Source organism: Osmerus mordax, chromosome 27, assembly GCF_038355195.1.
Source record: "Osmerus mordax isolate fOsmMor3 chromosome 27, fOsmMor3.pri, whole genome shotgun sequence".
NCBI classification, from domain to species: domain Eukaryota; kingdom Metazoa; phylum Chordata; class Actinopteri; order Osmeriformes; family Osmeridae; genus Osmerus; species Osmerus mordax.
The window spans coordinates 7628106-7650350 of record NC_090076.1 but is presented as its reverse complement, the minus strand read 5'-3'; the positions used below and the strand labels follow the sequence as shown (position 1 = coordinate 7650350).

The 22245-nt window shown below is 46.1% G+C and overlaps 2 protein-coding genes across 2 annotated transcripts; both read left to right on the top strand.

Moving 5' to 3' along the window:
• The first annotated feature begins 61 nt into the window (after positions 1-61).
• mob3a (MOB kinase activator 3A) lies at positions 62-3713 on the top strand. Its single transcript, XM_067230390.1, has 4 exons — positions 62-219; positions 1241-1810; positions 2880-3082; positions 3346-3713. Exons 2-4 carry the CDS (start codon positions 1393-1395, stop codon positions 3373-3375), a joined length of 651 nt encoding a protein of 216 aa, XP_067086491.1. The 5' UTR covers positions 62-219; positions 1241-1392; the 3' UTR covers positions 3376-3713.
• Positions 3714-7877: 4164 nt separating this feature from the next.
• mknk2b (MAPK interacting serine/threonine kinase 2b) lies at positions 7878-21961 on the top strand. The gene is made up of 14 exons (XM_067230319.1): positions 7878-7979; positions 8515-8729; positions 8963-9053; positions 9330-9431; positions 9541-9638; positions 11938-12017; positions 12209-12282; positions 12452-12556; positions 12960-13015; positions 13244-13339; positions 17751-17945; positions 18373-18537; positions 18648-18688; positions 18868-21961. The coding sequence occupies exons 2-14, from the start codon at positions 8679-8681 to the stop codon at positions 19136-19138; spliced, it is 1425 nt and encodes a 474-aa protein (XP_067086420.1). The 5' UTR covers positions 7878-7979; positions 8515-8678; the 3' UTR covers positions 19139-21961.
• The last annotated feature ends 284 nt before the right edge of the window (positions 21962-22245 follow it).

Genomic DNA, 22245 nt, shown 5'->3' with positions numbered 1-22245 from the left:
TACTCAGATGGTGTTACAGTGACGTATGATCAAAGGAAGTTCTTCTCTGTCGTAGGGAGGAGCTAGTTTAAGTTTACCTAATAAAGTATTGTATTGTACTATGTTTGATATTGTACATGTAGTATAATGTAGGCCCAGTTATTTCGCGATATCTCAAATAGGACTCTGGAGAGTTAATTTACTCTAGGAATCATCTCAAGAAACAGGAAAGCAGAACAAGTAAGTTCGGGGAAAGTGCCTCGGTATAAGCCTGACATTTCGTCACCGTTACTTTAAGGGTGTAACGTAATTGTAAACTGTATTTTACTAAAAGTGGTAGTTAAAACAACAGAAATAGAACGTCAACATTTCGGAGGCGAACAGTCTTTTAGTAATGTCACGTTCTCTGTTTAAGGCTAAAGAATCAACAAGTAGCCCACGATTGATCTCCATTTTAACGTCACGAATCCACAGCACCGTCGTCTCCCGACCTGTTTTCCTCGACAATTGTTAGCTTAAGTAGGCTATGTTTGTTGTTGACATTTGTACGCATATTTACTTTGTTCAGATGTTCAGCACTTACGTAGCTTAGATGTAGCCATTGTGACTTGTAAATGCAATGCTAACTTTGCTGTCAATTCGCGCTGGATTTCGCTGCCATAATAGCGTGCAGAGGAAATAGGAAATGACTCATTAGACCTAGCTATAGCTACTCGTTACTGTCATTTGTCTCAAAATAGTTGGTGTAGTAGGCCGCTACAATGGATGCCGTTATTACGTGCTGTGCTGCTACAAGTTTTATGAGTGTGATGATGATATTATGCTATATGTTCACTTCCGAAATATAGGCTATCTTATCATACAAGACACTCACTGACAATATTCCCGTAGACTCCTGTAATTTTACTTATTATTTGGCTACTGCAAGGATGAGAGATTTGCTCGGGGGTTTAGATTTGATTGATTGATGTGATGAAGTTTGCATTTAAAGTGTAATTACTTGGTTTCTCAAATCTAAGCTTAGAACTGACACTGCCTACTCAGTATTGACTTTCAATGTTAATACTCTATGGAACACAGGGTAAAGGGATTACCAGCATACAGTGACGTTTTTAATGTAGGCCAGTATGATAACCAATAGTACAGTTTGAAATGTAACAAATATGATGATGAATCACAACTGCTTTTCTTTTCAGGTATATTTCATGAGTTGACTGTAACCAAGTAGACCTGAACAACTCTCTCTTTCTCCCAAATACAGCACGCAGAAAGAAGCAAGAAGATAAAAGACAAGAAAAACCAACCCAAACATTTCCACCGTGGTCGTTTACATAACCTCTAACCTGGCACGACTTTATAATAATTTTTTATAAATAATTCCCCAGTAACACAAACACAGCGCCACGTGCAACAATGTCCCTGGCCTTGAAACAAGTCTTCAACAAAGACAGGACATTCCGGCCCAAGCGCAAATTCGAGCCAGGAACCCAGCGGTTCGAGCTGCACAAGAAGGCCCAGGCGTCGCTGAACGCCGGCCTGGACCTGAAGCAGGCTGTGCAGCTCCCGAACGGGGAAGATCTCAACGACTGGGTGGCGGTACACGTGGTGGACTTCTTCAACCGCATCAACCTCATCTACGGCACCGTCAGCGAGTCCTGCACCGACCAGTCCTGCCCCGTCATGTCCGGAGGGCCCAAGTACGAGTACCGCTGGCAGGACGAGCAAAAGTACAAGAAACCCACCGCCGTGCCCGCCCCCAAGTACATGAGCCTCCTGATGGACTGGATCGAGGTACAGATCAACAACGAGCATATCTTCCCCACCAACGTCGGTGAGTTCCCTCTCTCCCTGGCGGACGTGCCACTGCTGTGAGAACACTGGGGGGGGGGGGGGGGGGGGGGGAGGGTGTAGCTCAGTGGTTAGAGCTGCCGATCAAGAGGCTGCAGGTTCGGATTTCCCCGTGTAGGGTACGTCGCTTTGGGTGAAAGCGTCTGCTACGTTAAACAAGGGCTGGATGGCAGTTGTCTGGGTGACTGATAGTTAAGTGCTAAGTGCGTCCAATGATAGTGATAGCTAGCAGTTAGTTGTGCCACGCTGCTTACATGATCCATAAACTAAGCCTTTCATTCTGCACAAATGCACATCTACCCACTACCATGCATAACTTAGCATCTGACTCTCTAGCCAACCATCCCAGCAATGTCTTTTGAAGGGTGTACAGTGGGCTATGAATAGCATGTGTCCTCTGGAAAGGATGCCTGAAATACCATTTGATTAGTGCTAAGCTAAAACAAATACCTGATTTATTGAGTGGATGAAAAGCTTGTTACCTGTCCGAGGGGTTATTTAGAGCCTGCTATGTGGCTCTTGTGATTAGTGAATCACCCACAACATACTTTTGGCTTCAACTTACATTTACATTACATTTACATTTAGTCATGTAGCAGACGCTCTTATCCAGAGCGACTTACAGTAAGTACAGGGACATTCCCCCCGAGGCAAGTAGGGTGAAGTGCCTTGCCCAAGGACACAACGTCATTTGACACTGCCGGGAATCGAACTGGCAACCTTCTGATTACTAGCCCGCTTCCCTAACCGCTCAGCCACCTGACTCCCTTAAAGGATGGGTTTAAAGAGGTTGTGTAAACCGACACCAAACACCTTTTTCCACTTTCTATTCATTCAGCAGATGCTTTTATTCAAAGCGACATACGAAAAGTGCCGAAGGAGAGTACAGCAGAAACGCTGACTCGGACACATAGACAGGGTTGAGGGCATAACATGCTTTCTGTTTTGGGACACGCATAAATCTGTCTTGTTTTTTCCACTCCTCTCTTTCCCCTCTCTCATGTTTTCCCCTCTATCTCTGCCTCCATCTCTCTCTCTCTTTTTATTTGAAGGTACTCCCTTTCCCAAGACCTTCATGCAGGTAGCGAAGAAGATCTTGTCGCGCCTCTTCCGTGTGTTCGTCCACGTCTACATCCACCACTTTGATCGCGTGAGTCAGATGGGAGCAGAGGCTCACGTCAACACCTGCTACAAGCACTTCTACTACTTTGTGACCGAGTTCAACCTCACCGATCACAAGGAGCTGGAGCCACTGGTGAGTGACTTACAGTAAATACAGGGACGTTCCCCCCGAGGCAAGTAGGGTGAAGTGCCTTGCCCAAGGACACGTCATTTTGCACGGCCAGGAATCCAACCGGCAACCTTCTGATTAATAGTCCAATTCCCTAACCGCTGAGCCATCTGACCCCAAATGGAGGTGGAGGGGGGGGGGGTATACAACTATAATACTTAAGATCCAGGTGCTTGTGGTAAGCTTCGTGCTTGTTCTAACACTGATGTTTTTTATGTTTCCTGCAGAAAGAGATGACGTCCCGGATGTGTCATTGAGAGAGCTCCACCGACCACCTGAGGCCGTTCCCACATGCAAGACCAGAAGAAGTAGATAAGGCAGACCGAATCTAAAGAGTCTTTATTTTTTATAAGCAAAGTACTGTAGTCTATTTTAACCATGTAGGTTTAACCAAGAATCTCTCTCTTTTTAATGTTTTTTTTGCATATTTGATCAAAGTACAGTGTTAAGAGATATGTCTTTGTGGATGCCTTTTTAATTTTGAATCTGAAGCATTCCTGTAATTAGTTTGTTCTCCTTTCTACAAAGAACCTGTGTGATTGTACATACGGTATCTAAGATGTTAGTATGTATTAAATGTACCAGTGTTCTATTCAATGATCTGTGTTTTATGTATGTTGTTGTTTAGGTTTTTTTCTTCCCAAATGACCATGCAATTTTTTACAGTTTAATTTACATTTCAGTACACACCATTGCATTGTATGTGAATTACTGGAGGGCATAGTTTCACAGACAATAGCTGATTTGTGTGTGTGTGTGTGTTTGTGTGTGTGTTTGTTTGTTTGTTTGTTTTTTAGAACTGGAACTGAGTTGGGTCTGAATCCATGTCTTTCCTTGTGCAGTCACACATTTTCAATACACCATTTTTAAGTATTCGTTTTATGTCTATTATGTTCAGAATATACAGAGTTTGGGATATGTTTGATCTCCATACTTTTATTATGTATATTTAATGCAGGATGTAATTTATTCTGAGTATGTTAAACTTGCATAGCGGTGAGGTCAGACGTAGGCCAAACTTCCGTCACAGTTAGAAGTCAGTGACCGCTTCCGTCCAGCAGGGGGCATAAGACGCACAGGCGTCAATAGATTCCACTGTCACGTAATCCTTCACATCCTGACCTTGCCAATGAGCAAGTAAAGCAAAGCTAAAACCATGATTCAGGTTAATGGTTTCACTAATCCAGTTATGCAAGAAACTGGACTGTTCCATTATGAATACAGAGACTTGTTTGTGCTAGTTTTTGCCTTGGCCAAATGGACCGGGACATACTAGGTCGAAAATTCCCCCAAGAATCAAACGATACATAATAAGAGCAAGAGGAAATACTTTCCAGTGTTACTGCCTCAAGTATGCCTACATTACAGTCTGCTCTTAACCCTGCTCAGTTACGTAATGATAATGAACAAGTGAAGTTCAGAAAAAGGTCGATAATAAATATGAATAAATGTATCGTGCTTGGCATTATGACATCAATTACTGGGTCAAAAATATCTCGATTTAAGCGAGCATGAACTCAGAAGAGGATCTGTCCTTAAGAAACGAGTCGACATTCGAGCAATTTCCTTTGAGAAAATCCCCTACCGATCCAGTGACTGTGCTACGTGTGAGATGGGGAATTATCGAGGGTTAGGCTCACCCATCTCTGCGTGTTTTCTGGAATAGTCCAGACTAGACTAGAGGGCCCTCGAGGTAACGGGAACTGTTAAGGCGGAGCAACGAATGCACCATAAGGGGCGGGATATCGAAAAGGAATTTCTACTCGGCCAATCAGGAAGAGGCTTACTCAACTCCGACTGAGTTCCTGCAATGTCACTCTCTGTGTGCTTTCATTGTTTTGAAGGCAAGTATTGTTTATACATACTGTTGGATTGCATGGGTTTTTGGCTGTAATTCAGTCCCCAAATGTTTGACTAAGATTACACAGGCTGACGGTGCCTTGCAAGTCAGTTACATCATGCATTTCGTTGGATTCCCGGAGACAACATTTGTTTTACCATATCCATTAGATAGCATTGTATAATATCGGAAATAAGAGTTTAGTTCAGACCACCTAAATACATAGGTATATACATAGAACGTAGATAATTGTGGTTGTATATTTAGTGTTATATACAGTAGGCTATAACAACTGTATTTATTTTGACTAGTAATTGTATTCTTCAGAAAAAAAGCCAGTAGGTCAATAGAAGGTGCCTGTGTATCTGGGTCATTCAGAAATCTGAGGATTTCTGAGGGATTCATTCCTGTAAAACTTTACAGCTCCAAGGTGCTCTTTGATATACCATTCAAGTGATAACAAATAGCTATTGTTTGGTGTATTGACTAATCCTAAATGAGATTAGAAAACATTTAGTTATGTAAGATAGCATGAAGTGAATTAGGAAACAATTATTAGAGTGTGCAAAGTCCAATTTGAATATAGTTAACGTTACAATTAAAAACCTCATGGCATGTCTCACTGTGAGTTAGTGAGTGTCCAGAGTTTCCCTACGTTCACAATAACCCAAACAAGGCCTGTGACATAGGATTTACAATACTTGACAACGTGCAATTAACTTGACATGTGGACTTGAAGGCAGCAGTAACACTCCCCTTCAAACAGATGTGGATACCACTCCCGTCTTCTGGAAAATGAATTCTAACAGCGTTTCCAGGAAGTTACAAGTGTGTACAACTCTGTGAACTGGATACGCAGAAAATGTAAGTCGCCTAGATATAATAGAATAGAAATGACAGGGGCAGAATGCTCATTACTCTAGTTGACAGTGATAAATAAACACATACAAACAGAGACTCACTTACTGTACACACATGGGGTAGACAATCAGCACATCAATACAATGCAACCATTCACCCATATTACACAAATATGTAGTCTTCTTTTTAACTAGCATTCCATAACCATGTTTCCTATTGTTTTACCAAATACGTTGTCTACTTATGTTATAGTATCCAGCTGTGACAAATTATAATAATTTTGTAAAATAATGTTTTTTTGTGGTAATAAGGAATGTGAAGGGTTCTAATAAAAAAAATATCTGCCTTGCATCGCTCATCGGGTTTACAGCACCAGCATAGTGCAACAAGACCATCAACTGCTGTGGTTGTTGTCAATAGAGACACACCTCCAAAACAGAGCCAATCTCTATCCAGACTGGAAGACCATCAATTGCTGTGGTTGTTGTCAATAGAGACACACCTCCGGAACAGAGCCAATCTCTATCCAGACAGGAATAGGTTCTCTCTGAAAAGCACCCCCCTATTCTGAACCCCATTCAGCTCCATGGTGGAATGAAGTTGTTACATAAAGCCCTTTACGATGTAGGACCCTGTTCCTGTTGACCTGTAGTAGTTCAGCCCCCCTCTTTAGAACGGGGGCTTGTTTTTCCACTTAACCTGCATTGCATCATGGGGTTTAGCCTACGAAGTGGCAGCCAAGAACTCTGTGTAATGTTTGCTGGAGGAAGGCCCATGATTAAGTCCTGGCCAAGGGGGCTAGAGATGGAGGAACTATATCAGTTGCAGTCACAAGATGTTCTCTTCTGCAAAACAAACCTTACAAGGAAACCAATTTATTCGTTTGAAGGCAATGGTATCAAATAATAAGAAAGCCAATTGTTTTACATCCAAGAGGATAGTGCAGTCATATTTTGAAAAAAAAAACTTTTGAAATGGAGGATTTGTATACACATTCCTGAATGGATTTCTAGGAACAGTCATTCCATAGCAGGTCATTAAAGGTTCAAAAGGGATTACTGATCCAGGTGTGTAATACTATTTAGTTGTTTTGTTACATTTTCTTTTTCACTAATCTTAAATCCAGTAACATTTAAAGCCAATATACCTTAGTCATTTACATAGAGGGACATAGTTTGAACTCTGTGTCAATTCTCTTAGGCCTATCTAAAATTAAAATGTAATATAACTCATGCACATTCTCTAGTTATTTCATTAGCGTTGTCATGAGAAACAGACCCAGCTGCTTTGGCACTTCCACAGCAGTTTCAGAAAACGTGCCACTGGTCACTCACGATTCACGAGACACAATACCACGCCGTTGTGCTGCTAATATTTGAGGGGGTTGCAGACGTTACACATTCCTTTTCCCCCATCCTTGACTGGGATTTGATCAATAATCACCTCAATGCTAGTTTGGTGCGTTGCTGACACAGGTATACCCATTCATCTTGAATAATATAGGACGTGGTAGATAGTGATATCACGATCTGAAAACAGATCCAGGATACGACTGCCAGTCCTGGCTTTCCCTCAACTTATATATTGAGTTACATTACGAGATGTGCATTACATAAATTGATTTAGAGTTACATTACATTATGTATTGAGTTGTTGCGAGTGATTACATTTACAAACCAGAAACAGGTCATTCAATGAAAGTGTTGGGCTGGATGAAGTTTCTATTATTACACACTTTTACATTTCATTGCTTTTCACATCTCTGAACCTAGGTAAAGCAGCTATGTATGAAAAGTATACAATGATGAAAATGAAAATGACTCGGGATCATCTTGAAAAACAGATTTTTTTTTCTCCATAAACCATAAACGTGTCGAGCTCTCTGTAAAAAGCGAAGGCGCAGAAGAAACAAGTGTGTAGGGATAGAAATGGAACAAAGCCACACAACCCACACGTCATCCTGTCTCATGGGCAAAAGGGGCAGGGTTAACTGAGCAGTAGGCGGAGACAGGGACTGCCTTATAAAACATCGTCACGTAGCGCTCATCCTCACCTTCCACACACTTGATCAGGCTTACCCCTCGACCATCATCTGCGGCTTTCAAAGCAGTGGGTCAAAAACAACGACGCTAACACTGGAGCTGTAAAATCTATAACGGGGTAAGTTAAACGGCGTTTGACGTTAGGTTCTGCAGTTTTTTGTCTTTTGTCCTTGAGGTTGGCTTTCTGACATTATTATTGTAACGTTAAATAGCCAAATCTGTGTGGTATGATGTGCTGCGTAACACAGTAGCCTAACAGCTATTTAGACTCTGGCTAACGACAACCTTCGAGTCAACATTAGAGCTAATTGATTCGAATAATTGGCTGCATAGTTTCGCCGATGTAGTAACCAAATAATTGTATTTAACTAACAGTTAGAAACAGAATTGGCTAGCTCATTCGCAAATTTACTGGCAATTTGTCTGCAAGCTAACATTTGGCATGCACGAACCCAGGCGGTTGTTACTGAGCAAATGGTGTTGTTGCAATGGACAGTTTGGACACTGTTTTGACAAGTCAACGGGATGATTGAATAGTTGGAATTGTAAAGCTAGCTGGCATTAAAATGTCCCCTGCCTGGTGTAGCCTACATTATGGGCATGTTTAATGCAATATTCACGGTCATGTTTTTTTTTTTTAACGTTCTCTTCAGGGCTCCCGTTTAAAGCACCACAGACACCAACTCAACCAGCCAGCATAGAGATCATTTGCTTCCTTTTCTGAGACGAATATCTGTTTCGGAGACGAGCATTTTGATTTGAATACCACTCAACCGCTGCAGCCGCTGTCAATCAAATAATCCCAAATCGAAGCAAGATGGTGCAAAATAAGATAAACGAAGTCACTGGATTCCATCGCTCATTCAAGGTGAGGTGGTGAAATTTGCTTGTACAGTAGTCTCTAGGTTAAATGCATTACTTGGGGGGGGGTGACTTAAGTGAACGTAATATACTATTTTGAAAGTGTCTTTCTTTAACCATTGGTACCCCAGAAGTAGCCTAGACACAGTAGAGCATTGTTTAATTGATGAGTCATCCTTAATGTGTTATAAATGTAGTGTCAAATATCCTGTTTAGCTATAAAAAATTATGTTCACTTAGGGTCAAAATCCCTTTGAGTCGGATGGATTTTCTAAAACTGGATCCCATCTCCTTGATTCGGCCTACAAATTTGATTCCTCTCCAAGACATGGTGAGTTTTCAGTTGCTGAAGGCAATTTTTTTTTTTGTTCCACGTTTTTTTTTTTTTTGAAGGTACTAGTTATTGTAAATCCTTAACTACAGAGAAGAGTTCCCGTCTGGCATAGTTACTTTATCAGGCTTTATGATTTGTTATTTTCTGCTATGGTTAATGAGTTAGGAAGGTGGGAAGTTGTAGGCCACTCATGTAAACCAGTGAAATGTATCGTCATTTGGCTTCTGAAAACAATCCAATGTCCCAATCTGCTGTGCTGACTCCCGCCTTCAGATAAACCCTTCAGCCAGCCAATTGACATCCCCGATGCCAAGAAGAGAAACAAGAAGAAGAAACGTTGCCGGGCAACAGACAGTTTCTCTGGCCGATTCGAGGGTGAGCGTCTTTGGCTTTCAATGTTGTTTTTTAATTGTGATATGATGATGATTGTTGTTATTACTTGCAAACGTTTCAAATCAAGATACTCATTGTTCTGGTTTTTCAGATGTCTACCAACTGCAGGAAGACGTCTTGGGGGAAGGTGCTTATGCAAGAGTCCAGACCTGCATCAACCTTATTACTAATAAAGAATATGCTGTGAAGGTAAGCTGCTTTAACGCTCCACCTTCCATCTGGGTTGCCTGTGGGTGTCGTCCTGGGTGTTTATAGACTGTTTAATTGCTGTTTTGACTTGATAGATCTCCTCCAACAGTCCTTAAGGAGACTGTTTGAAGTTTGCGTCCTACTCTGAGGATGGGGAATGTCTGTGAGGGTCATTATCGCGTTGCACTTCCCTGCTGTCTGTGAGGGCCTGGGATTGTGATTTGATACATAGATGTTACATTTCTGAAGACGGGACACGGTCGTTCCATCGTTAGACGCGAGATGTGAATTGAGGACACAACTTGGTTGTGGAATGTTCTGGCCCCATCTATTTCACTGTTCAATGTGATAAAAAAAAAAAAATCTGTTACCGGTGAAGCCAGATCACTAAATTTTTTTAAGTAGTGTATATGTAACCTTAATTTAGGACACGGTTGAATTCCCTGAACATGGGTAAATGTTTGTTCAGTCCTGCTTGTGAGAGCGGATGTCTTCTTGTCTGGCCTGAGTTGCAGGCAGGGCTAGTGGGCTAGCCTCTGCTAGCACCAACGCTTCCCCTCGCTGTGTTTGTCTGAGTCCTGTCAGCCAATCACCATGCACGGAACGCTGCATCCACCCCCTATCTTGCCGTTCATTGGTCAGAGGGGTTGAGTGGTGGGAACAGGGTGTACTGCTAGGAGGGCCAAAACATATACGGGAGTAGGAGGGGGGGGGAGGGGAGGAGGCGCTGGGTGAGGGTTGTGACCGGGGTGTTTACACACTTTTGTTCTCTCACTGTACAGTTCTCTCTTTTTTTCTTTCATGGGGCGTGGTTTCAAAAAAAGCAGTTGGGTTCCTGTGGAATCTTGCCTGAGTTTCTTCTGCTGTTTGAGCCTTGAGGAAGTAGGGGTTGTGAAATTCACTTGCTGTTTGTTTTTTTAAAGTTTTTTTTTTTTTCTCTGGTTTGTTTTTAAAAAGCTTCTCGGCATGCATTTGGTTCAGTTCATGTTTTGTGCTACTTTGAATTTGATATGGAGGAGAAAGATCTGCCAAAAAAAGCGGCTAGGGTATTCAACTGTTGGTATAGTTTACAGATCAGTGGCTCTCTTGGGGCAGAACTAGTCCCTGGGGGAGGTGGGGGGGGCTGGAGGTCAGTTGGGGCTAGGAGGGGCTCATAATACCACGGCCAGATGTCCCTTCCACCCCCCCTTTCGTAGACAGGAGGGAGCTAGAGGCTTCTGGTGTTGCAATCTCGACACCCGCGGGGGAGGGGGAGGAATGAGGGGGAGGGAGTGAGAGGGGAGAGTGAGCACACAACAGAGGGAGGCGAGGAGGCTTGCGTGCCCGCCCCCGTGTAAGAGGCCCTGTGTACGACATGCTCCTGGCCGGGCCCATCCCAAGCCCAGATTGATTTACAAGACCTGCAGCGTGACTCCGTAGGCTCTCTCCTGTAGCCTGGCTGCACTGATTTATACCCCTTCAAGAAGCGCGTGCCCTACCCCCCCCCCTCCCTCCAAACAAACAGGACTGTAAAGCTTCCCTCCACCAGGCAAGTCACTCACAACTCAGCACACCCAGACAAAAGGACACACAACATTATCTGGCGGTCACAAAGCCCCAAGCCTAGCTGTCCATCACGGCGGCCCGGTGAGGGGTGTCTACCGTGCACGCTCGCGCCCCGAGGGCCGTGCGCGCGATGCCGTGGGACGCCAGCAACCAAGCTGGTAGGCCTGCTGCTGACTCAGACGGTTGATCATGGGCTCGATCAACACACAGGCCTCTTGTCTGTGCGCTAATCCTAAACACACACACGCGCTGACCCGGACCCGGGCCGGGTTCAGTGGCGGCCGTAATCCCGCTGGCAGGAAGGGCGACACACAGACAATGTGCAGCAACAACGAGGGCTGGAGAATTTAGCCCACTGCTCCGGTGTCAGCACTCCTCTCTTGGAAGCGCCCCGCGTTTCCAGAACCCCCACAGCAGAACCCCCTGCGCTATATTTAGGCCCTGCTCTGGTATCCGTCCTGGGACGTTTATATCGATATATAAACAGAGCGTGTTGCTAAGGAACAGTTCCCCCCCCCCCCCCCCCCCCTCCTCTTTGATGTGAGGCAGCCGGGACTGGAATATAGGTTACAAACATGCAGTATTTTTAGAGGCGTGGTGCATTTTAGACTTCCACTCAACTGGGCTTGTGATTTGGCGAGGAAGTAGGTTAAGTATTTTAAGTGTACTAGTTGGAGTGGGGGGTTACATGACAGGACTACGAGTGTTACCAGGCCTTACCTGTCTTTTCTTTTTTACTCCCACTTTGCTCCAGATCATTGAGAAGAGACCAGGTCACAGCCGCAGTCGTGTCTTCAGGGAGGTGGAGATGCTGTACCAGTGCCAGGGCCACAGGTAAACCTCTCCCCCACTCACCTGGAGGCCCTCTGGCATCTTATCCAGGCAAGGTGGAGCCTGACCTTGCCTGGATGTCAAGGCTAACCCTTAGCTCACTGTGACTACATGTTGTTTTGTTTTTTTATGTTGCTTTGGTAATTAGCATTTACAGTTTTTTTTTATTTTTAAATGTCATGTTTTTTTTGCAGAAACATCCTGGAACTGGTGGAGTTCTTCGAGGAAGAAGACAAGTTCTACCTGGTCTTTGAGAAGCTGAGAGGAGGTAGGGTATCTCCTCCTTAAAAGAGTCCCATTACCCCCTGTAACCCTGACAACCGGGTGTGCCAGTGTAGAAACACTGTAGCGGGAGGGCAACATGAGCTGCTAGCTGGAGTCAGAGGCCTCAGAGGCAGAAGGGTGCAGCAGTGTAATGAGGACGTGTTGTTATGCAGGGTCTGTCCTGGCTCACATCCACAAGAGAAGACACTTCAGCGAACAGGAAGCCAGCATTGTGGTTCAGGACATTGCCAGCGCTCTGGATTTCCTGCACAACAAAGGTAAGGCCATCCAGACAGGCCAGGCCAGGCCGGGGGGGGGTGGGGGGGGGGGTGTGTGAGGCTGAGGGAGGGTAGAGACGGGGGTTTCGCACGGGTAGGTTCTGGCACGAACGAGACAATCTTGTGAGCGAGTTCCACTGACACTCCGCTGGGTCAGGTTTCCTGTCCGAGGCTTGGCGAGCATAGTTTCTGGACGTAGCATGGATCCCAGGAGCGCACGTCTCGTCCACACCCTGTCGACATTGGACCCCCCCTAACCAATCCTTAGAATTGGCCTGCTAATATTTTACAACCCCCTCCACATGCCTGGCTAAACACAAACTCTACTATGGTGGATCTGGCTGGCTAATCTTTTCTGTCTTTTCGTCAAGTCTAATCTCGTGTGCCTTCTTTGTCTGTGCAGGAATGGCCCACAGGGATCTGAAGCCGGAAAACATCCTTTGTGAACATGCGGAGAAGGTGAGATTATGGCTTCGGGCGTGTCTGATTATCCATCTGTTGGTTTGGGTTCAAAGGGCGCGCTAATCGGGAGTTTAATTGCTCGTAAATCGCCTCATGAGCGATTGTATATAATGAGACGCGATGCACTTCAGTCACGTTGGTGTTATTCACTAACCCCCCCCCCCCCCCAAATGTTTTCACATCCGGAATTCTAATAATAATTCTAGTGAATATTTTTCTTCTCAGATCTCACCCGTCAAGATTTGTGACTTTGACCTGGGCAGTGGGATCAAGCTGAACAGCGACAGTTCCCCCATCTCCACCCCAGAGCTGCTGACTCCGGTAAGACCCCTCGCCTCTGCTCTGCTATATGATTTGCTCTGCTTTACTGTGCTCCGATCTGCTCCGTGCCGTTCTCCTCTACCATGTTTTTACTAAGCTCTGTGCTCCAGTGTGTCTGCTCGATCACCAGTTCACCTTGACTAAGTATGATCTGCCCTCGTGTATAAATATAGGAGTGGTGAGAAGAGGCTAATGCACATCCTAGGAGATGGGGACAGAGGGGAGGGTAAGCAGGGCCAGAGCCAAAGGGAGACTAATCTCGGTCACATTGCCTGCTTGTTGTTTCTCCTTGGTGGATAAGCAGGGCGTGTCTCTTTCACAATGACTCCTTATCCGGCCTGCTGCTATTGGACGAGGCCTGGTGGTATCACCTGGTGAGGAACTCTGATTGGTGAAGGAGGGAGGGCTTGTTTTGCACCCTTGTCCCGAGGTGAAGGACAGAGGATAGTTCACTGTCGGCCAAGTTTTGTTTAGTAGCGGGAGTGACGTCCGCGCACGCCCCTGTGCACCCCCCACCCCCGTGCCGGCTGCTCATGAACTCTGGTATCGCCAGCGGCGATATGACTAGGGAGATACCGGCCTCAGTCTGATGTCCACATCCGACCTCTTATCTCCCTGGCAGGGAGGGAGGGCATGAGCTGGCGTGTTCAACCCATACCCCACACCCCGGTGTCCTCAAACATAGAAAACCACAACAGCCTCAAAGCCCAGATAACCACAAGCTCACAAAACAACACCCACTGGGGGGGAATGGATGGATGGTTCACTAGGGTTGTTGGCTACCCATTACATTTACATTTAGTCATTTCGCAGACGCTCTTATCCAGAGCGACTTACAGCAAGTTAGGGACATCCCCCCCCCCCCCCCCCGAGGCAAGTAGGGTGAAGTGCCTTGCCCAAGGACGCAACTTCATTTTTCACTGCCGGGAATCGAACCGGCAACCTTCTGATTAATAGCCCGATTCCCTAACCGCTCAGCCATCTGACCCCTTCCCACTGTGTGTAAACAGATAGGATCCTCATGTCCAGTGGGTCTCAGCGGTAGATGGACAAGAACAGGTGACCCTGACGGCCCTCGCTGGTCTCAGGGACTGGGGGTGGAGCTTTTGGTTTGTGTGGGGGGTTTTTGCGTTGTAACCTGATCTGTTTCCAGCAATCCTGGCTGCTGTGACAAGCGGAGCCCTGGACTATTTGTGGGTGTAGTAGTAGTGGGGCCTGGGGTCCTCGTGTGTGTTTGGAAAGGGAGGGGGGATGATTTAGACTCCTTGGAGGGGGGCCGGCAGGGTGTGAGTGGTATACACCCCCCCCATGCTTAGGCCATGGACATGGTCTCTGTTGCTCTCTTTGTCCTCTGATCAACAAGCCTTTCCAGTGCGGTAGATATGCGAGGTCACACTTGAGAACTGGAATATCCTTGAGGCGTAAAAGCTGGAGAGGGAACACGCTGTGCCGTTGGTTTCAGGCAGCAAGGCCGAAGCGCGTGTGTGAGGAAGTCGTCAAGAGCGAGGGCCCACTCTTGTGTGCAAAATAAAACGCAACACCCTCCTACGCCTGTTCTCATGCCTGCTTTCTTTTTTCTCTTCACTCTGCGCTCGAACTCGCAGAGCAAACATAACATTACCACCCACTGTTCTCCCTGCCAGTCACCCCTCTTCTAGTCCACGCCCTCTCTGCTCTCACCACACTTTTGCAAGCCTGCGTTTTTCTTTGTATTCCGGATACAAAAGCCCCATGGCCCCGCAGCATGTTCTAGAAACTGGGTGTCTGGCTCCCGTGCCTAGCAACTGCGCTGTGATTGGCCGGAACGGCGGGAGGAGGAGTTGATTTTTAGGGGGAGTGGGGAAAACACTGAGCTGCTCATGCGCTCTGCCCTTGTTTTTCTTTGCCTAGATCACAAGGGGCGATCTTATCTGATTCTCTCTCTCTGCCTCTCTCTCTGCCTCTCTCTCTGCCTCTCTCTCTGCCTCTCTCTCTGCCTCTCTCTCTGCCTCTCTCTCTCTCTCTGCCTCTCTGCTGCATCCCATATGAAGAGAAGTCTGTTGTTGCCATACCAACTTGCTAGGTGTACATACGATAATTGCAAAAGTTCCTACAAGGACGTTCTCTCGACATGTCATGTTGCTGCATCACTTGAATCGGACTGCAGTCCGTCCTCATGACTCGAGAGCATGATCTTAGAAATCAGATCACCGCCTGGCCTCGCGTATCTGCATTCGACATGTGACCCAGTCGCAGCGTCGCGGGGGGGGGCGGAGACGAGTTTAGTTTTTTTCAGGGAAAGGGCCGAGCTCTTCTGAGAACCGAGTTGGGGTGGTTTCCTGTCTAGCGCAGTTCAGCGCACTCGTCGTGAACGCCGATCTTGCATGTGCAGTAGGCGACTAGCTGTAAACGTGTGTGTCACACGCCGCCGTTCTTGTCGTCAGGCCTGGCAGATGTTCAGGTGCCGCCTCGGGCTGATGAAAGAGCCATGCCTCCTCCCGTAAGCGCCCGGGGACGTCAGCTGAGTTTGGGCTGTGTGACTCACCAATGTGGTCAGGACGGGGGAAAGGCCCAGGTTGCAGTTCCAAGCCGATCCTCAAACTGTCAGCTGATTATCTGCTATCTGCGTCCCTCAGCAGGACTGATGCAAGACTGGGGATGGAGTTGCAAGCAACGTCTTAAGAACATTCTTTAAAAGGGATGGGTATCGTTCAGTTTAACACTGACTAGATGAAGGGGTTGAATGTTCAAATCCCCCCCCACTGGGTTGCTTAGGATAGAAGTTTGCTAAAGGATTAAATGACATTATTATTTAAAGACAACTCTGACTCACATTTTTTTTAATTCACACTCTTTATCTCCCCTTTGACTAACATGCTGAGGGGCCGTAATGACCCCCTGTATGGCAGTTAAACTACCTGCTATCTCTGCTAAGTCTTTGAAAGCCACCCCTAAAATGTGGCAAACAAGAGGACAAACAAGTCTGAGTCGGCAGCTCTTCAGTGGCCCAGGAATCTCGTATTTGACCTAGCTAGTCGTGGTTGTAGCAGTAGAGGTGCCTGTTGTTGTGTAGGCGCTGACCTGGGGTTGTGGAGGCAGGGTGCGGGGGAGACGAGAGAGAGGGGGGGGGGGGGTTGGGGCCCAGGCTGACAGAAGGGGCTTTGTCTGAGCACAGATTCCTGCACTGCGAAAATGGCATTACATAAGGGTGCAGCGAGGCGGCGCTGGGAGAGCCAGCTGGGCTTCAGGACGGGACATGGGAGAGGACGGGCTGTGCTCACAAGACTTCCTTGGCGAGAGAAAGGGGTCTTATGATGTTAATCCCTCCCTTGTAGTCGGTCTGTTAATACAGCAGGTGCTATTGGGAGCATAATCATAAAGGAAATGGTCTGGGTGTTTAAAAAAATAAAATAAAATAATTCTCAAGCCAAAAGAGGTTGTTTAGAGCGGGTCGCGATTAAAACCAGTCAGGCAACATGCTGAGGGGGAAGTGTGTTGAAAGCCTGTACCTGGCTAACTCTTCAGTTGTGTTTATCTTCCAACTAAAACAAAATCTAGCCTATGAAAAGTAGTTCTTCAATAAATCTAGAAATGACAAATGTTTATCTTGGAGAGGGTTTTCAGCAGGACAGTCATATATCTATCTTTCCTGTTCCCTTCCTAGAGCAGAGGAATGCGTCTGTCCTGCTGAACTAGCGACCCACTCACTCGATTTGTTTTGGGTTCTGTTTTAGCACAACAGCACTCCGGTGTTTTTGTGCATTACGCAACTCTGAGCAGCTCATGCCTGTGATTGGCTCTCCCAGAGAGCCTATCCTCTCTGCCCAGCTCGCTAGCCTTGGCCTAGTTTCCATCCTCTGCAGTCAGAGCCGCTGAGCCTCCCTCCTCCCAGACGGGCTGGCCTCACTCTGGGCTTTTAGCTGAGAACAGATCGTGAGTCACCCGGAATGTTCCTCCTCCCATCTCCCAGTCCTCCTGCTGTTCAGTAGGAGGGTGGATGGATGCTCTGTAATCCCATGCCTCCTAAGATAGAAAAATGCTAAACATTGTGGTTGAATGTTCCACTTGGAGGAGAGGGAGAGGGAGGGGGTGGGAGATGTTTTGGAAAAGAGGGACAGGGTCACTTGAACTAATCCATCAGTGTGGATAACCTCCCCCTCCCCCCCCCCCCTCCCTCCGAGGCCTCCAGCCTCAGATCAGCTGATGTCTCGTGTGTTTGTGCAGTGGCATGCAGCAAAGAACGACAAACACCGTCTTTATTTCTCAGATGCAAGTGTGTTTAGGGACACCAGCTTGTTTTGCAGCTCTACCCTCACTTCTCCGACATGCATGCAGTTTACACAGCAGACGGGCCAGATGGTAGGGTGGTTGTTGACTGTTCTCAGTTCTGCATGGGCTAAATTGCTCTCTTTCTCCCCCCTCTGTCCCACAGTGTGGCTCTGCAGAGTACATGGCTCCGGAGGTGGTGGAGGCGTTCAGCGAGGAGGCCACCATCTACGACAAGCGCTGCGACCTGTGGAGCCTGGGGGTGATCCTGTACATCATGCTGAGCGGGTACCCGCCCTTCGTGGGGCGCTGCGGGGGCGACTGTGGCTGGGAGCTGGGGGAGCCGTGCCACACCTGCCAGGTGAGCCAACGCACGGCCTCTGATTGGCTCCGCCTTACATTTACATTTAGTCATTTGGCAGACGCTCAGAGCGACTTACAGTAAGTACAGGGACATTCTCCCTGACGCAAGTAGGGTGAAGTGCCTTGCCCAAGGACACAACGTCATTTTGCACAGCCAGGAATCGAACTGGCAACCTTCAGATTACTTGCCCGACTCCCTCACCGCTCAGCCATCTGACTCCCACGCCTTTCTTCCTTTTCTTTTTTTTTTGTCAGGTGCCCCAAAAGCCACATCCGTGTGGGTTGTAACTCAGGCTGTGTGTGTTTACATGATAATAGAACACACGTGACTTCCACAGAACGGTGAAGTCTTAACCAGCTGTTTCCTCAGGTCACGGTCTATGCAGTTTTGGGTAACGAGAAAAACACTTGTTTGTTTCCTCCAGAACACCTTGTTTGAGAGCATCCAGGAAGGGAAGTATGAGTTTCCTGAGAAGGACTGGGCTCGCATCTCCTTAAGTGCCAAAGACCTCATCTCTAAGCTTCTGGTCCGGGATGCCAAAAATCGTCTGAGTGCCGGCCAGGTGCTGCGACACCCTTGGGTGCAGGGGGTAAGTTCCAACCGCCCGCAACACTTCATACGTGGTTCACATTTTCTATTCTCCTTTCCCCATCTCAACCCTGCTGCTAACTTGTCTCTCTGCTGTGTTTCTCTTCCCAGGGCGCCTCTGACACTTTGCCAACATCCATCTTGCATCAAAGGTACGTTCCATTTTCCCTCAGATCCTGCGGGGCATGTTTGGGGCATAGAACTGTGCTTTCTGATGATGGCGCATCCTGACATTTCCTCCCATTGTTTTGACTCCGATTTAATCTTTCAGTGCTGTCTATTTTTTGGGGACAGTACATCTAATGTTGCTCTCTCTGACCTGTTTTATCAGAACCAGCAGTGCCAAGGACCTGACTTTCTTTGCGGGCAAAGCAGTGGCCATGAACAGGCAGCTGGCCGAGCAGGACGTGATCGAGGAGGAGCAGCAGCAGCTGGATGTCCCTCTGGTCGTCACGGCCAGCTCCATGCGCCTCTCCCCTCCCTCCAACTCCAAGCTGGCCAAGCGCAGGCAGAGGGGCAGCCTGCCCAAAGGGGCCCCCGTCTCGGCCGCGGAACTCCGCCAGCTCCTCGCCCCTCTCGTCATCGTGGGAGACTGTGCCTGACCCCTGACACCCACCCCCCAATCCAGCATCGCTCCACACCACCTCAGATCTACAAACGACCTTTTCCAGTCTGGCTCCTCTAACCCTCGCTGACCCCTGAATCCCTCAGCCACCTTGCAGGCATGTCCCCCTCTAGCAGGCTACCTGCACCCCCCCCCCCACCCCCTCTCCCTCCTAGCTGCCTTCTGCCTGTTCTGCAGTACGTCTCAAAGCACATCAGCCAGGCTAAGGGGCGGGGCCAGCCGAGAGGCTGGAGGAGCCACAGCTGGAGGCGTTTGTCAGAAAATAAACAAGTTTATTTTTTTACTTTTATTTTCCCCTTTTCAACCCAAATCACAAAGTCGGAACATTAAAAACCAAGCTCAGACACCAAAGGATAACTCAGTGTGCTGCTTCCATATGTTACAACTGGGAATCCACTGTGCCTGTGTGTCCATACATATGTAATACACGCTTATGCAATGTGTCAGGATGACAGGATGATGGGTGTTCGTCAGGAGGGGGAAGTGGGGGGGGGGGGGGGGTTTAGAAGGTTGCGAACCTACGTCCATGCCTTGTGCGTCCGTTTCTCTAACTGGGACTCTTAAAGCTTTCAGAGATATTTTGCTTTATTGTCCTAGACTCCTCATCTGAGCCTCCATGGTTGGGCTCGAGCCCACATAATGAGCCCTCGATAGCCCACGCACTTCAACCTTTGAGTACCAGAGAATGTCTGTCTAACTTAACCAGCCCTGAGGTATGCTGCCCCTAGCAATGCAGTTTGAGAATCTATGCCAACTACCTGTGGCGATTTTGTTGTTTCAATATTTACGTGCATCTTCTGTGTGACTTGCCGATCCTTCTAGAACTTATTCGATTTGTTCCGTAATTACTTTCCTTTGTCCTTTTGCGGTCCCTCTGCAATAAGGACGCTTTTTTATGTCAGCTTTAAACCATGACAATAAGAGAATTTGAGGAAACAATTTCTGAAGGGCAAATTATTTGGTTTAATTTCTCAGTGAATATTACAGTTGTAGCTAATGGTTCCACATTACAGAATTCTGTTTTTTGTTGTTGCTAAAGAGTTCACAATGCATTTGATGTGAATCCCCCCCCAAAAAAGTAAAGATGTCATTTTAACCCTAGTTACCTCCATGGTATGGTTTTAAAGGCATATTTGGGCCGGTGTGGCTTTGAACCATTCACTTAGCTAAGATACCAGGGTAAAATTGGCTTCTCCATTTAGATGGTCACAGACTCAGTCATCAGAATGATTCTAAATAAATAACGTTATTATTATAATGTCTGGGGAAGGCTCCCTCAAGTCAGCTGATTAGCATTTAAAAAAAGGCGGAGAGTTTGGAAAACTATACAAAAAAAAACATGGAAAAGCATTCCAAGAAAATGGTAAAACTACAAAAAAAAAGTCTTCCAAGACATAGCTGTATTAAGTTTAAAAAGTTTACTATTATTTTTGTATGTGTCTTGTTTCGTTTGGTTTAACTCCATGTCAATGTGCCACACTGATTATATTTTTATGGCTGTTATAAGCTTATTTGTTATGACGAACCTCATGCAGGTGCTGTTCAGGTGGAACACAGGTCGTTTTTCCCCTTTTTATTCTTTTATTTTTGTTTGTGTTCTTGTTTTGAAAGTACAGAGTATGTGAGGAAAGTGGCGGAAGTATGGTGAGGAAGTGAAAAGGTTTTTAAATGTCTGGAGTGTTTATGCCCAGTGAAGGCTTTCGTTTTCTTTCTTTTTTTACAGTTATTTTGTATGTGAAGTGTTGGTAATGATCAGTTTGGAATAAGTTGAGCTCTTTCTGAAATTGACAATATGACTGGGGGGATCTTGGAACACAGTAGCCATCTGCCAAAGAGGGTAAAGTAATGTGTAATCCATCAACATTGAGAACTGGTATAGTGAACTTGTGAACGTCCACTTGGTGTTGCCAGTACCATAAGAGTGGTACTCTGGAAACTGGCTCCCGGACAGTGACAAAGGACCCCTTCTGCTGGTAATAGGACACTGATTGTAATTGTTCTGAATCTTTTCTACAGATGCATCTTGGTGGGTTTTTATGTCTTATAGTAAGACTTACTTGAATTTGTGTATACACAGCCGTTTCTTCATTCTTTGGTAAGCTACCTTGCTGTCATGAATCTGAACAAAAAGCATTAAGCTGATTTAAGGCAATCTTTGGGTTTGACAATACCTGTTCAATTCAGTATTTCTCTACCTTTTTCCTCGTGAGTATCAGATAAGTTTGTCCCTACATTTTGCTAGGGATGGGATTCTCAGAAATGCACAAAGACTTCGGTCATAACCATTTCGACCTTTTTTTGTTGTCTAATGCAGTAGTTTTGAACTGCCTTTTTAGTGGGAGAGAATTGATACAAGCCTCAATTTTATACATTGTCTTTTTGAAGTAAGGAAAGTGACTATTGGTAATGAATCAACTGAAACGTTAAAATCCACTTCCCCACAATTTGAATGTAGCCCACAGGCAAAACATTTTAAGTTCTCAAAGACGATTAACATTTTTATACATGGTTGAATTGAGGGGAAATATTTCTACTTCGATATGGTTAATATTATCCTTGAGGCTTTTTACGAGTGTTTTTGGCACTCTTGATTTTAACACTGTCTGTATCCTCCCCAGGCCTAAGAGTCAATGGGCAACAAAATTAGATATACCATTATTCGAAGACAATACATTTGATTTCAAATAAGCACTTTACTGTAACGTGAATGATTGCAGTTCACTTAAAGCAACGTTTGACTGTTGTTGCAGAATTTTGTATTGTTTTCTACAAAAACTACAATAAAATGCTTTGAACCTCATTACTCATGTTATTTTTAAGCTGATAGCATGCGGGGGAAGGTCTGATTACCTACAATCATCTCCTATCATCACACTGGAGCCGCGCATAATAAACCCAACTAGTTTATCTTTTAGCCAAGGTTGTAGACATGTGACTTGAGCATTTACTGTAAATCCCTATCAGCTTGGCTCCTAATACCAGAGTAAACGACACGTTTGTCCTTGGTGAGTGTTGGTAAACATGCCATACTCTGCCTGGGTCACACGGCATACGTAAAGGTTTCACTCTACGACTCGGCGCTTC